The sequence below is a fragment of the Thamnophis sirtalis genome, unplaced genomic scaffold (genome assembly GCF_051295495.1).
Source record: "Thamnophis sirtalis isolate CommonGarterSnake01/CBP01778 unplaced genomic scaffold, rThaSir2_p1.2 scaffold_4, whole genome shotgun sequence".
NCBI classification, from domain to species: Eukaryota; Metazoa; Chordata; class Lepidosauria; order Squamata; family Natricidae; genus Thamnophis; species Thamnophis sirtalis.
The window spans coordinates 107,792,045-107,808,485 of NW_028261384.1; the positions used below are offsets into that span (position 1 = coordinate 107,792,045).

Here is a 16,441-nt window from a genome sequence, read left to right on the forward strand (position 1 = left end):
CTATAACTGTTACTCATTAAAAAAAACCATCCAAGTGAATCTCCTTCCAGATGAAAGGCAAAGAGAAGAAATAATTCTTGCTGAACACAATACCAGAAAAAATAATTACTGACTTCATATAACATATCATGATCCATATTTCCTATAGGATCCTCATTAGTTTTTAATATTTTACATCAACCTGAGGTTGATTTAATTATTGTTGATTTTTTACTTAATATTAATATCATTTGGAATGCATAATTTTAGAATTTTTCATTTTTAGCAAGAACGATTATTATCCCTTGTTTCAGAAAGTAAGTATAAATAATTTAAACTTTATGTAAAAGAACTTTATGATTTCTTTCTGTTTAAAGGAAGACTTTTCTTGCATGCTCTTTGTTAGAATAATTGAATTTATGAGGATCCCACTTGATCCTGTCATTCGGTTTGATATGAAATTGTAGATAAACAATCTCTTTAGCTTTTGAAAACAAAACATTACCAAGCTTAATTGTCATATATTCCATTTCTTCCATTATTATATGTAAGTAGTATGTAAATCACAATATCATGGGGCTCCTTGCATGGCTCTTCATCGTGATGGAAGTAGGATGATGATAAAAAATGCATGTTGATGTCACTCAGGGCTGTGATTTAGTATTTGCATCAGATATTGGAATGCAAGTATATAATGATGGTTATTTGGAAGATAAAGTCACAATACTAATGTCATTTTGATATCACAATTTATTAGATACACTGCTGGTTCTTTGTTAAAATTTTCTCTGTACCTCATTTTTTAGGAATGAAAGTTTATATAATTTCTTTTTATACTGGATTTTCATGCCATCAAACTGATCAATCTTCAACATTTTTAAAAATCTATGTTCTAAAATTCCCTATTTATATTAGGCGCCGATTAGTTTCAAATTTTCTTAATATGAAAAATTAGTATATATTCCTACTAACTTCTCTTCAACATTTTTTCCTATTAATCAATCAAGGATTGTTGATTCTCTTTAGCATGTCAGAACTTTCAGAAACTAAACTTTTGTTGGATAAATTGTGTTTGTCCAAGTTTATCATCAATTATGAACACCAATCAATGGTGTTCTTGACTGCAAAATTCCTCTCAAATTCTGTATTGTGAAGGTCCATCAGCACATGTCCCCCCCCCCTTCCCCTTCCATTGTTAGGCATTCAGCTGCGGGCACACCAGTCACAAGTTTAAACTACATTTTTAAGGCCTACTTCTTTTCACAGAATATCATGGTGAAATTTCAATTGGCTCTCACTGTTCAATCATATTGTCATCTTACTTCTTGGATTCTTGCTATTTTACATACATTGTTCATTTCTACAGTAACCTCTTCTTACTCCATTGAAGCAATCACTGTTTCACATTGGGTAATAAAAAAGCATGTGTGAGAGAATCATATACCCAGAACTGCAGTACCAGGAGTATCCATAAAAGAAAAAAAACAAAGTCATTGGATTACTAGGAGTCTAAATCATCATGGCACAAGCCAAGGATTTCATTTGTTGCTAAAATTAACAACTTCAATTTAATAAGAACTTGAGGATAAAAGAAAGACTAAAGCTGAAAGTAGAAAAGAATTGAAGAGGGATATGTTTGGTTAAAATAAAAGCATGTAAGACCCTTGTTGTAAGATGGAGAGATTACTATTAGTTACAAGCAATGGTACAATGAGAAACTTTCTTCTGGGGGCATGTGGTGAGAATGAAATTGGACAGGGAATTATGGCAACTGGGGTGTGATTGTGTGAGCTGCTGAGAGAAAGAGCACATTCTTTCATGAGTGTTGAAGAAACTTAGCTAGAGCATCCAAATAAGCAAGTTAAAAATGAAATATTGAAAGGATTTTATGATTTAGATTTCAATTCCCCCTTCTCTTACATTGAAAGATTTAGATGAATGTGGAATCTCAGAGGAAGGGAGAAAAGTTGGAAAGAAGTAATAAAAGAGGGATATTGTGGGAGACACAATGGAGCACAGTTGGTTTCAATATGGAAATTAGAGCAATATGTAGGCTGCAGGATTGTTAAATATGTATTCTCATTCGGCTAATTTGGGACATGTTTGATTTGCACTAGTGTGGCTTGCAATTGCCTTACCAACTCCACACAACAGACTTATTTAATTGTAGGCTAATCAAGATCTATTGTTACTGGCCATTTCAGCCATAGGTATCCTGGCCACCAAACCACTTCCAGATCAGTGGCTTTTATCAGCGTCTCATGTCACAGGAGACAGTGTTGTCATTTATCCTATTTGGCATTCTGCTCACATAAACCCAGACATATTTCTAATCACCTCTAGCTGTTCCCTTGCCTAACCATAAAAAAGTTTTCTTTCTTTTCTTTAGTACCATCTAGGAAGGGAGGCAAGATGATGTACAATCTTTTGCCTATCATAGATGCCCAAGACACCCCAGAATAAGCAGCTTTCATCTTCACCCTAAATTCAGAATTATTTGTACCAAGATTTTAAATGAGGACAAAAATAGATTCTTATTATTATCCCTATATGAAATTGGCCCTAAGGATTTGTGTGATGTATACTTGAAAAAGATTTTAAATATTTTGATTAGTTATCTAAGGAGCAAATATTAATAAGGTATCTCCTTTGGGATTCATAATCCTGTTGCAAGAAACTACTAGAAAATCAATAGCATATTTCTCAAGATTAATTAGTTAAATTGTTTACAAAAATCTATATATGAAACTGTCTCATAGAAGGCAGTGTTTAAAATTTGCCCAGATGCAATTTCTTTTGCATTCATTTGGAGAAATAGTGAAATTCAATCCCGGAATACATATAACAAGTATTTTGTGCAGGTAAATTCAAATTTCAAACTGATGGATTTGTATTAAACTATAACACATTTTCACTTTGATTTAACACAAACTGGGAGGGGCTATTTTTGTGCTTAGTATAAATCATGATTTATGAGACAGTCCAAGCATTATGATTTATTCAACAATCATTTTAAAATAAAACATGTATTTGAATCATGAGTAAATCCAGCCCAGATGCTATTAATTAAAAAAAAAGTTAAGACAAAAGCCAGGTTCTTCTCTTTAGCTCATTTTTGAAAGCCTGTGGCCAAGTGCTTTTGTTCTTTGAGAAACGTAACCTTCTTAAAACTTGCAAAGGAAGATTTTTCTCATACGGTCCTGGAATATTATGTATTTTGCACCCTTGGCCCTCTTGAATAATATAATATTACAATTTGCAGAGCAAATTGATTAAAGAGTGAATGAAGTAAAACATTTATCCTTAATACAAGAAAAGTGTCTCATCAAAAGGATGATTGCTTATTGTAATTATCAGCTACATATAAGACAATATAAAATTGAGTACTTGTCAACATTTTATTGAATCTATATACCAATACCTATTCTTATTTTGGTTCCTGCAGTTTTCTTGGCAAAAAAAATGGAAATGGTTTCTTGTTATCTTATTCCTAGGGATGAAGAAGTGACTGGCCAATGTCACCCAGCTAGCTTTGTCCTTAAAGGAGAACTAAAACTTGCAGGTTCCTTGTTTCTAGCCCACTACTTTAGCCACTGTTCCAAAGATGCTTTAGACTTGTGGTGAGAAGCTACAAAGATTTGCCAAATATGTTCTTTTGTGCCTGTTTAGCATAATTTACAGCCTACCTATTGCTATCCTGTTCTATCAGTTACAAGTGTAAGAGATTAAACTAGGGTAAGTGGTCATTATGGAATGCTAGGGGAACAAGTAAGCTTATTTCAGAAACCAAAATTCCATGCAGACAAATCCAAAATAAACAATTAGCCTTAAGCTACTGCAACAAACTGGATCTCGTTAATTTGTTTAGTACATCTTAATTTTTTCTTGGTAAGGAAGAATTTCCACAGGAAATACTAACATTTTACCAAGATTAAACATTGTTTCAAATGATGCCAATTCAATGAGAATAAGTTAGTAAATGGCTGTCATGATAAGTTATGTTTTACATGGTCTAACAAATATTAAATTCAACAATTCACAAAGTTTAAAAGATAGTGGCCTAAGGATCTCACATTTCAACTTGTAATTAATATGATTGTTGGATTTCTGAATTATATATTTTGATGGTCTTATTACATTTGAGAAAGGAACAAATCTTCCACAGGGGCTTTATACATACAGTTGGGTTTATATATCCATAAATAAAACATTTCAAGAGATTATCTAATATTATGTCATTTATTGAATATAAATAAATTTGATAAATAAAGGAAAGAATAGGTCCAGCTTTCTCCCTTCTTGTTTCCCTAATGAATGCTTAATTGTATAATGAAGAAAGCTCTAAGAAATTTACTGAACCCAGAGATAATGTTTAGATTATAAGAGTTTATTATTAATAGGGCAAAATGTTTTTACGCAAGAATAATGGGAACATGATGTTCAAGTGTTTCAGTTAAATTGGTGACACGGAAGATCCAAAGCACGTTAGGTCTAGGATCCTCATTTCTTAGACAGTTTATTACTTAAAATGTTATCTTTTGGTTGACTTTGAAATCAACATTATAGTTGAAGTAAATACACCTATTACTGTATAACCAATAGATATAATATTGTAATATTAATAACAGGTTCTCAGTGTTGTTGATTTTCTAATTTTGCCTTGGAATCATAAACTAGTTTTAGAAAATAATAGAGGATTGAACAAAATTATAGTTAGGAGAGTCATAAGAAAGGACAATGACTGAGTCATGAGTTATGGTGCAAAGGTTTCATAAGCATATAATATCTTCTACAAAACAGGTAAGACAATAATGGGAGGATCAGATTTTCCCATATTATTTTAATTTAATCTAGTCTTCCTGATATGATTGGACAGTTACCCAAATTATCTAGATATTTTCGTTATAGTGTGAAAGAGAAATAAAGTGCTTTAGAAATTTACATCTGAATTTGTTTTCTTTTTCTTATATATTCTAGATCTGAGCTGTCACTTTATGATGGTAGATACAGAAAAAGGAAATCAAACAGGAATTACAGAATTCATCCTTTTAGGTTTTGGAACTTTCCCTAAAGTGGAGCCTCTACTTTTCTCTTTCTTCTTAGTGCTTTATTTGATTACTATAACAGGAAATCTTCTCATCTTTCTGCTAGTTGTGATTGATCAGCACCTTCACACCCCAATGTACTTCTTCCTGGCAAATTTGTCTTTTCTGGACACTTGCTATAGCTCTACTGTGCTCCCTAAAATGTTGGTGAACTTGCTAAGAGTTAAGAAAACAATTAGTGTGAGTGGATGTCTAGCCCAATATCATTTCTTCTGTTTCTGTGCAGGTGTAGAAACTTATCTTTTGGCTGCCATGTCTTATGATCGCTATTTGGCAATTTGTAGACCTTTGCTCTATCCTTCTATTATGAATGGGAAATTCTGTTTCCTACTAATGGCTGGGACATGGATTAGTAGTGTGATAGTTAATGTTATTCTAGTAGCTTTTGTGGCTCAGTTATCCTTCTGTGGCCCTAACGTTATAGACCATTACTTTTGTGATTTCCACCCATTGGAGAAATTATCTTGTTCTGATACAAATCCCCTTGATCTTGTCCTTCTCTTCGTAAGCATTAGTTTTGTAATTGTTCCTTTTCTGTTGACCTTCCTCTCCTATATTTGTATCATTGGCACCATCATCAAAATAAAATCTACCATTGGAAGGCAAAAAGCCTTTTCAACTTGTTCTTCTCATCTCATGGTAGTTTGCTTCTTTTATGGCACATTAATCATTGTCTATGTGTTGCCAGATTATCCCACCCTGAGATATCTCAATAAAGTCTTCTCTATTTTCTATACTGTGATGACTCCTTTGGCAAATCCCCTAATTTATACTTTAAGAAACAAAGAAGTCCACAAAGCTCTCAGATTACTTTATGGTAAAATTATAAATAAAAGTAAATTGAAACTATAATTGTTTTTTATTTTATTGACTAGTTATATTTTGAATTTAAATTAGAATCAGTAAGGTCAATAATTGGTCCCTGTTCTATTTAGTTGTAATGGCTGAAGTTCCTGATTGGGATCATGATGGTTACATGCTATTCGGTGTTATTAACTTCATGCTAAGGTAGAAATGACAATAACCCCTCCCCCCCTTCCCCCTCCCTCCCTATCTCTCACTTTCTTACCATAAATTTGCCTGACAATTTTCTTTAAAGTAGATCCTTAACTGATTTTCATATTGGTTAATTGGCTGTAAAAAAATTGGATTTTTAATCTAAAATATAGGTATGCTGTTTTTGAGATAAAATTCAAAGCAAACTCAGATAATTTTAATGTTAAGTTTTTTGAAAACTTTTGAGAAAAATGTTTGCTAACCTACAAGTTTTAAATAAAAAATGGATAAAAGGTTTGATGAATGAATAACAATTGTAAATCAACCTAAAGAAGACATCTAGACACAGGCAAGAGTGGCTAAATCAGCTATACAATTGGATGGACTGGAAGTTAATCTACTTTTAACAGATTCTGAAGAGAAAATTTGTTTGAAAACTGGAGATTTGTTAGAGGGGCAATAATGAACTTGATCTTCTTTGAAAAGCTGATCAGGTTTGTGGAATGGAAACATCACATGCAATTAAAGGATAACTGTCAAGACACATTGGATCCTAATTTGTGGGAAGATTTGCTGAACAACAAGTATTATGGAGATGATACTATCAATGAAGTTTTTTCTCTTTTGAAGAGTGAGAAGCAGTTATTTGAAAAGATTCCGTTTGTAATTTTAAAGAAAAGTAAAATGGTATACCGGGATCTATTTTTGTTGTCAAGAATCAGTTGATGGCATTTGATCTTGATCAGATCAGAGACTATGAATAGTGGGTTTAGGTGACAATAGAAACCACTTGTGGAATTTCTGTGGGTTAAATACAATATATTGTTAACAAAGGGTTTTAAGATTTAGCTTTGTGATTAGGACTATCTTGCAAGGGGGAGTGAAACAATTGTTGCTGCTGAAATATATTTATCAGTGTACAACTGGAGAGACATTTTGTGTGTATGCTTGATATTTTGCTTTATACACTTTTTTCTTTCTTTTTTTTTGTTTTTGTATTGCAATTTTTTATTTCTTTTCCTCATTTTGTATTTTAACCTTGGAAAATAAATAAAAACATCAGAAAGAAAGAAAGAACAAAATATACTGTAGTTGTTCAAATTCAAGTATTTTTCCCTATATGCATTTGGCATGAAAGGCCAAGAAAAAAGTAAGTTCATGATAATTTCTCTTTCATTGATTCTTATTTTTCAATATCCTTACAATGTACATGTGATGGAATAGAAACCAGGATGAACAGACAGGATGGTTGGAAATGAGATTACTCAATTCTGCAGGATTAAATGTATGAAAATAAAGAAGTTGAGAACAACCTGCATTAATTGGTTTGCTATATATTTCAGACATTAAATATTACTCCAATTAACAAGTTTCTTTCTGAAATTCAAATGGCTCTTATTTCTAAATCTGGTTAGCTTAAGGATCTTAAGAATTAAAGCATGGATACTTCTATGTATGAAACAGTTACTAGTGTCTTTTACTATATTCCTAGATAAATGAGATAGGAATTACAATCAAATGAGCTAATTCTACTTTATTGTAAAACTACATTGACAGTATCTTGAATGTCTGGAAATACAATTCTCACACTTCTATACAGGCCAAGGAACTAGGGAGGGTTTCTTTTGAATCTCTTCCCCACCCCCACCATCCAGCTATTGTATTTATTTATTTAGAAAATTTATACAGCTGCCTACTCACACATGACTACTCAAGGCTATTTTCTATGCTGTCTCCTATGTGACTGGTCCATTGGCAGCATATCTTTGCTTATTCTTCCAAGATCTTTCTCACTTACCATTACATACACAGATCTATGGATCAACAAAATACTTTGAAAAATAGAAAATATAAAAACAAATCCGAAATGTTTTCACAATTATGGCATTCATGTTCTCTGGAAGAAAGAAAAAAACAGACATTGGTGGATGGGAACGATGATAAATGGGTTTTTCAATCATATGTTGCCAATCCAATGCAATACAGGCTGGGGTTTCTGAAATAGTTTTTAGAATCATTTAGGGCATGTAGGCATCATCAGAACCCACAGCTGTCACAACCTGATATGAAAATTGTGTCTCATACAATAATACTAAATTTGTTGGAGGTGAGGGAAAACAGATGCAAATAAAAATAAATCATGATTCTCCTGAAACTTAAACATGGATACCAGTGTTGGGCATGGGGGTAAGTGAATGCATAATTGATTGCAACAATATTAATAAACCTTTACAGGGGATGCTAAATTGAATTCTGCATAAGATGCCTTGTTTCCCAGTTGTGAGGCTGATCCAGTAGTTCTGCTGCTGCATCATACCAGGAAGCAACAGAAGCCTCAATCAAACTGTGTAATAAACCCCAAGAAAAATCCAAGCTACCTTGGAACTGCAGAAAAATCAATGAGAACTAGATAGTGACAAGGGATAGATGGCAACATATCCCAACTCCAGCTCACATAGCCATTACCCTGACCGTGTGTGTATGACCTTTCATGTGTAGGTCCCATGAAAAGTTGTGTCATCTCCATGTTGTAAAGATAGCCATGAATTCATGCATTGAGTCTACTGTAATGATGGTAAATTGAAGTCCCCAAAAATCCAAGTCTGGGAATCTTTACCATCAACTTGATGATAACCTTGGGCAGGGAGGCTGCCAAACAGGATGAAGACTGATATAATAACAGAACTCCCAACTGATTCTTCATCTTATCTGTAGCAATAGCAATAGCACTTAGACTTATATACTGCTTCATAGTGCTTTACAGCCCTCTCTAAGTAGTTTACAGAGTCGGCATATTGGCCCCCACAATCTGTATACTCATTTTACTGGCCTCAGAAGGATAAAAGGCTGACTCAAGCTTGGTGAGATACCTGATGATCTGCAAGACAGAGTCCCTGACATTCTTCAGAGACTCATAGAGACCAGTGATGGCTAACCTTTTTGGTACTGTGCCCAAAGCATGAATGCACTGCCAAAATGCAATGCCTCCCACCCCCATGCATGCGCACATGCCCATGCCCCCACACATGCACGCACATCCCCACATATGTGCCCCACCCCTTTGCAAGTGGTAGCAGAGACTTGAAAACCAGCTGGTTGATTGGAAACATGTATGCATGTGCAGCGGAGCTGAACTGGGATGACAACTTGCGTGCCCAGAGAGAAATCTCTGCATGTCACCTCTGGAACAAGTGCCAAAGGTTTACCATCATGCTATAGACAATACTAGCACCCCTTTCCTTGTGATTGGTGCCAAAACTGAAAATCTTCTGTACACATTTCTAGAAAAGGACATTCTCTTTTCTTTGCCCAGACAGGTCTCAGTAATATATGGCAACCTGGATGAGATGAGCCTTTTCAGAGACTGACTTGTCATTTAATAGCAACAGCTGGAGCCTATAGCCATCTGAGATCTTGCTCTTTTTTTCAGAATAACTTTTAAATATCTTGGAATATATTGTTAAAATTCACTCTCTAATCATTAAATTTCAATGGAAAGGATTAATACTTCAAATTTCAGTGAAGAATCTAGGAAGGAGTAAAAAGTGTATGACTCATAGAAAATGCCAACAGAAAAGATAATAGAAGCAAAAAGAAAGAAAAAGAGAAAATGAATATTTTCTCAAATTTTACTTCCTATTATTCATAACCTGTTTTATAAGAGTAGCTCATCCACAAAGTGAGGGAATTAAGTGAAAGATCTCTGTGTTTTTTCAAACTGTCTATGCATCAAAGTTTCTAATCTACAAATTGTCAAGTGCAATAGATCAGCTCCAAATGTGAAAGTTGAATGAAACTGATTTATTTCTATTCATGCTTATACACTGGGATATTCTCCAGTAATGTTTATCACATACTCGGAGTTAGATAATGATCAATGGAAGCCAAGAGGGTAGGGTTGTACATAGTTTGCTTGTGGCTATATTGGAATTCTAGGCTAATCGCCCTTTCAACTCTGCCCCTCAATTTCTGCCACTTCTTCCCCTACACAAGCCAATTTTTCAGCATGCTGATGATAGAAAGTGTAATGTGTTTTACCATTTGTGCATGAATGTGACCTAGCAGGATGCATTTTATGAAAAATATTTTAAATGAGTCAATCAGTCCTCAGAATGATTACACTCTAAATAGCATCACAATCCCAAGGAAGAAGAATGCACATGGGGATATTCTTTTGGGTGTCTAATTGAGTTGCCTGAAAAAAATATCAGCAAATCAGCCACAAATCTCCCAGGATTAATTAATTATATATACTTACAGTAAAAGCACTTAACAGTAGAAATAACTCTAGCTTGCCCAGATAACAGATCTTCCTGCAGGGGAAATATTAATACTGAATTCTTGGATAATCTCTCATTAAATATTGCTGAAAAAATATTTCAGTCACAACTATATGTTGAGAAAAGTTGAATTTCTCTTTTTTTCCATTCAAAGTTTAGATGACTACACTTTGTACTAACCAATAATATTTTATTTCAACTCCATCTGAGAAGATAGTTTTTCTGGTCTGTAAATCATGGTACTGTGATTTCTTTAACAATTTCTTTAATGGACAATTTAATAAAGCATAGTTCTTCTGTGAATACTTACAAACTTACTATTGAAATGTTTAGAAAATTGTGTATCAGCCTTTGGTAATTTAAAAGTGATTAGTGACAGCTTTCCAAATTTGTTATAAGGAATAATTATGTAATTCTCTTCTTATTTTTTTAAAATGTATATAATTCCAATGTGTTAAAACATTCCACATAACTTTTGCAGTGTCTTTGTCATGTTATCTTTCGCCCATATGATCTTTCTGCAGATACCTCCTATGGTAAATAAATGTTATTTTTGGGGTGGGGCGGGGTGAGGTACCAAGACCAATTTATTCTAAAAATTAGAATGTGTTGTGGAGTGTGTAACTAGATGTACAATATACCCAGAATGTACATTTCTAATATTATCTGCTAATTTAAGGTTATTGAAAGTTTCACATTGATTTTTAGAAAAGTGATCCAACATTTTAGAATTGCTTGTATCACCCTGACTACAATTTACAAATCTGCAGAAGTTAAATAGAAGGTATGGTTGGCAAGTGGAAAGGAAATATAAATGTTTGATGCCCTGAAGTATATTGCTTCCCAAAGTAAACATGAAGAAAAGAATGCTACTACTTTTACACAGATAATTTGAGCTATCCTGCTATTTATTTATTTATTTGTATCACACCTTTATTATTTTTACAAATAACTCAAGGAAGCAAACGTGTTCAACACAACTTCCTCCAATTTTCCTCATAACAACAACCCTGTGAGGTGCTTTGGGCTGAGAGAGAGTGAATGGCCCAAGGTCACCCAGATGGCTTTCATGACTAAGGCAGAATTGAACTCAAAGTCTGTGCTTTCTAGGCTGGGGATTTTAGTGAACTTATTTTTATTTGCTTATTTAGATAATTTATATGACTGCCCACTCAATTTCACTGACCCTAGGCAGCTTACAAAAAATAAAAATCCCAATATAAGAACAGTAAACTCACCCACCCACCTGGTGACAGCAATTAATCAAACAAACTCTAACCCACTCTGGTTCCCCGACCTGCAAAACCAGGTCTGCATGGCCTTACAAAAGAAAGTCAAAATCGGGGGCAGTCTGATCTCTGCACAGATAATGTTTCAAATGGAAAGGCCACCACAGAGAAGGCCTGTCTTCTGGTCCTGCCAGATGTATCTCCTTAGGAGAAGGAACCCACAATATTCCCTGATGGGTTGCTTGGATGTAACTGGCAAGAGGTGGTCCTTCAGTCTCCTTGGTTCCAAGCCATGTAGGGCTTTAAAGATGACAACCAGCATGTTGAATTATACCCAGAAGCAAATTGGCAGACAATACAGCTCCAGGGGAAGAGGTAACATATGTGCACACCTGGGTCTGTACAAAACCATGGAGCCACTGCATTTTGAACCAATTGGAGCTTTCAGATGCTTTTCAAGGGCAGCCCCATGTTGATAACAGGTATCAGTATTCTGAGGATAATTTTACATGTTCAAGAAATTGATAAGAAAGGAGCATTTCATTTATTTGCCTTTGAAGCTGTTTAACTCTTGGTTTGTATTCTAGATTAATATTTGACAAATGGAAGAAATTTTGGATTCAGAAAAAGGAAATCAGACAAGCATCAAAGAATTTATTCTTCTAGGTTTTGGGAATCTCTCTGAGCTTCAGCCTCTCCTTTTCTGTTTTTTCTTGGTGATTTATTTAATGACAATAACTGGAAACCTTCTCATCTTTATTTTAATTGTGACTGATCAACACCTCCACACCCCGATGTATTTATTCCTGGCTAATTTGTCTTGCCTGGACACTTGCTATAGTTGTAATTTGCTACCTAAAATGCTGGCCATTTTGCTGACTGATAAAAAAACTATTACTGTTATTGGGTGCCTAGCCCAATATCATTTTTTTTGTCTTTGTGGAACCATAGAAACTTATATTTTGACTGCAATGTCTTATGATCGCTATCTGGCAATTTGTAGACCCTTGCACTATGGCTCTATTATGAATACAAAATTTTGTTTCCAACTTATGGTAGGAGCATTCGTAAGCAGTCTAGTAGCTAATGTAGTTTTTGTAGCTCTTGTGACTCAATTTTCTTTTTGTGGGCCTAATGTTATAGACCATTACTTCTGTGATTTCCGTCCACTGGTGAAACTGTCCTGTACAGATACTGTTCTAACTGAATACTTCTCTTTTTGCATATCCATTATTTTTGTAGTTATTCCATTCCTCTTGAGTATCATTTCTTACACTTGCATCATAGGTACCATCATCAGAATTCAGTCCACCACTGGAAGGCAAAAGGCCTTTTCAACATGTTCCTCTCATCTTATGGTGGTTTCCCTCTTTTATGGCACATTGATCATTGTCTATACATTGCCAGATATCCCTTCTCTCAGACAATTCAACAAAATATTTTCTGTTTTCTATACAATGATGACACCTTTGTTCAACCCCCTTATCTATTCTTTGAGAAACAAGGAAGTTCACAAAGCCCTAATACGACTTTTTGATAAAATTATAATTCTTGGTCTTTTTAAAAAATTCTTTAGGTAGCCAAAGTTTTACTGGGGAAATGAAAATGTATTATATTTAACAGTATTACTTGAGAATTCAGAGTAGATTATGGAGGGACAAGATTGTTTCATGTCAGAATGCTCTTCTTTCCATATTGCTGAGGTATTTCTGCCTTAATTCCTGTTGTCTTCCCATGCATTTCCATGTATATTTATATGTATATATGTTTATGTAGATAGATGATAGATAGATAGACAGACAAACAGACAACGTGTATGCATATGTATATGTGTGCATATATGTATCTATGTGATTTTTATTACAGTAAAGAAAACTAATGCAGACTGAACACAAAGAGAGAAAGTTAACTAAAAAGACAATAAAAGGAAAAAGAAAGAATAAATTAGAAAAGTACAAAGAAAAGGAAAAAGTGGAATAAAGAAGAAAGAAATAATAAAGAAGTTACTTCCGATCTTTATTACAAATATAAATAAGTATGACAGTTCTTCACCATCATATAGTTACAAACAGAAATCTCTTCTTATAATATATTTATGTATAAGCAACTTCATATGATATGAAGTTTTCAATTCTATTGCCAGCAAAAATGATAATCTATAAATGATTGCAAGAATTTCATTAACAAGTGTCTTATTTTAATCTTGATCAAAAAAACCCTGCTTTATATTGTTGTTACCTCTGAAAAATCTTATTCATTAAGATATTCTTATGGGAATTGATCTCTCTTTAAGGCTTTAACAAACCTCTTTTGTAATCCAGTGAAAAGACATTATCCAGATCTTTCTCTTGGTTCATCATTTGTATTTTTCCTTTTATTTTTAAAACTTCACCCACCTTCATTTGTATATCCAATAAAGAATCAGTTCCTAGTTACTCTTTTGATCTGCAAATCCTGTTTCCGCATTAAACAATATCTTCTATTTTGTAATCCACATTTTTAAAATTCCAATATTTGATTCCACTATTTTTGTCAAATAAATTTTATGTCATTGCTTCATTAACATTCTTTAAACGTTATCAATTCTTATAAACAGGAGCTATTGTGGCACGCTGGTTAGCAATAGCATGATTTATAAACCGACAGTGCTTTTACAGCCCTCTCTAAGCTGTTTTACAGAATCAGCATATTGCCCACAACAATCTGGGTCCTCATTTTACCATCCTTGTAAGGATTGAAGGCTCAGTCAACCTTGAGCCAGTGAGAATCAAACTGCTGGCATTTGACAGAATTAGCCTGCAATACTGCATAACCATTGCACCACCATGGCTCTTAGAATGCAATATTACAGATTGCCTTCAGACACAGTTCTGATGAGCTTGTGGTTGACTTAGCTTTCCATGTTTCAGAGATCAGTAAAATGAGAATGTGGATTGTTTGGGGCAAACTGTAAGCCCAAACTTACCTGTTCGGGCGAACTGGTAGTGGCAGCTGCTCGAGGTTCTGCCCACATATCCTGATGTAATGCACAACCATCTGAGCATGTGAGAAATGTCAGTGCACTGACATTTGTGAACTCGTAGCGAAGATAAGTGAATCCCACCACTGATACAGAATTTTATTAAGTCTAATATTATTGCTATATTATGGCTGTTAATTTTTCATTTAATTCTTCAAAGATCTCCTTTAATATTGCAATAGTTACAGTGTCTATGGAGATTTTCGGTCATCCATATCATGATTGTCCCAGAGGTTCTTTTAAGAAGGCAAATGAACGTTCTTTTTTTTTTCTTTGAAGACATTTCTTCAGACACGAACTGAAGAAGCTTCTTGGATGAGAAGCCAAATGACTTCAAGGAAAATACAAAAAAAAAAAAGTCCAGTTGCCTTTTAAAAAGCACCTTTGGAACAACTGTTTGAGTGTTTTGTTCATTTTGTAAATTTCCAAAGTAGTTATTTTTTCTTCCTCTTTTTGCTTGCATCTTTAGTCCACTCTAGTATCAAATTTACTTTGTTATGACCCATAACAGACAAAATAATTTGGTTGCCATGAAAAGCTGTTTATTTTATATAGTTAGTTTACTAGGTAGTGCAACTTACAGTAAAATTTTCAATATTCCCAATTTGTCTGAACACTTATAGTTTATATTTTTTTGTTCAGAAATGAAGAATGAAGATGAATTCATTGTGATTTTTCAAACTTGTCATTTTTGAAAAACTCTTCAAACTTTAAGATGTAGGGCACCCCACCTGGTAGTGAGATTCCACTTCAGACATCCCACAAAACTGGGGGAGAACGGGTCCTTCAGCTCCTAACTGACTGTAATTTTTACCTTCCCAGTACCTCCCCAGATGCTGTCTCCATGGTAGAGGGGCACATGTCAGCTCTGGTGAGCACAGAGGCCTGGAGTTGCCATTCTAGTGCGGGGGGGGGGAACTGGGCCAGCTGCCAAGACTTGTGCTTACCAGATAGAGATCTCCCTGCTCCACAAGCAGTCCAGTTGAGAACTCTACAAAGCTCTTATGACTGATTGCCAGGAGGTTTCCACTGAGAACATTCCAGAACAGATAACTGACTGAAAACAATCCATGTTTGATTTCCGGGTGGTTTTCACTCTGGGTCACAAGGTGATGGGTGTGTGTGCATGCGGGGGTGGGGATTAGCCTAATTACCAAGTAACTATAAAAGTTGGTAAGGAGCACCAGATGTCAGCTCTGACAATTTATTCATTGCCTTAATGCTTTGTTGAGGTGCCTAGGAAGATAAACTGCATTTTCAAACTGTCTCTGTGTTTGGCTGTTTTCATTAACTCTTCAGAACCTGACAGATGTTAGATAAACAATTTCTTAAAAAATATTAGAAGTGAAACCAGCAAACACAGTGTCCTATAAATGACTCTGCTGTTGTTGAGAGCTTTCTGATCAATCTCCCTCCTTGTTCTGAAAGTTTCCAAAGAACCAGTCTACTTCCTGGTTCTTTGGCCTTCATTCTAGTTTAATTCACCATGCCTTTAGCAAATTCTATTTGAAATTTCTTTCTGAATGGAGACTTAATTTGAAAAATTGTTGTTAGTTTTCATCTTCATTTGTTTCCAAGATATTTTTTTCTGAATACAGTTTTTCATTGCATAATATATGTATCTCCTGGTTTAAATGTGTTTTAGTAACTTTAATAATGCTAATGGAAAATAAGTGAAATTGTGCTTGATATTTTTTTCAAAAAGAGAGTTTCTGCTACAACTCCAGTCATTATACACCACATCAGGTCAATAATTCCAAGTTTCAATTAAGATTCCAAGTAGAAAAAAAAATTAAATTAAAAAAATACAATCTACCGAAACATACAAGAAGC

At 34.3% G+C, this 16,441-nt stretch overlaps 2 protein-coding genes across 2 annotated transcripts; both read left to right on the forward strand.

Annotated features, from left to right (window-relative positions):
• Positions 1–4,976: 4,976 nt before the first annotated feature.
• LOC106539579 (olfactory receptor 11A1-like) lies at positions 4,977–5,936 on the forward strand. The gene has a single exon (XM_087714462.1). The coding sequence runs from the start codon at positions 4,977–4,979 to the stop codon at positions 5,934–5,936; it is 960 nt and encodes a 319-aa protein (XP_087570588.1).
• A 6,255-nt stretch (positions 5,937–12,191) lies between these two features.
• On the forward strand, positions 12,192–13,169 carry LOC106539578 (olfactory receptor 10A3-like). The gene has a single exon (XM_014054387.2). It carries the CDS (start codon positions 12,192–12,194, stop codon positions 13,167–13,169), a length of 978 nt encoding a protein of 325 aa, XP_013909862.2.
• The last annotated feature ends 3,272 nt before the right edge of the window (positions 13,170–16,441 follow it).

Bases quoted from the DNA above. Each gene is read 5' to 3' on its own strand.
- LOC106539579 (XM_087714462.1), top strand. From the start codon at position 4,977: ATGGTAGATACAGAAAAAGGAAATCAAACAGGAATTACAGAATTCATC.
- LOC106539578 (XM_014054387.2), top strand. From the start codon at position 12,192: ATGGAAGAAATTTTGGATTCAGAAAAAGGAAATCAGACAAGCATCAAA.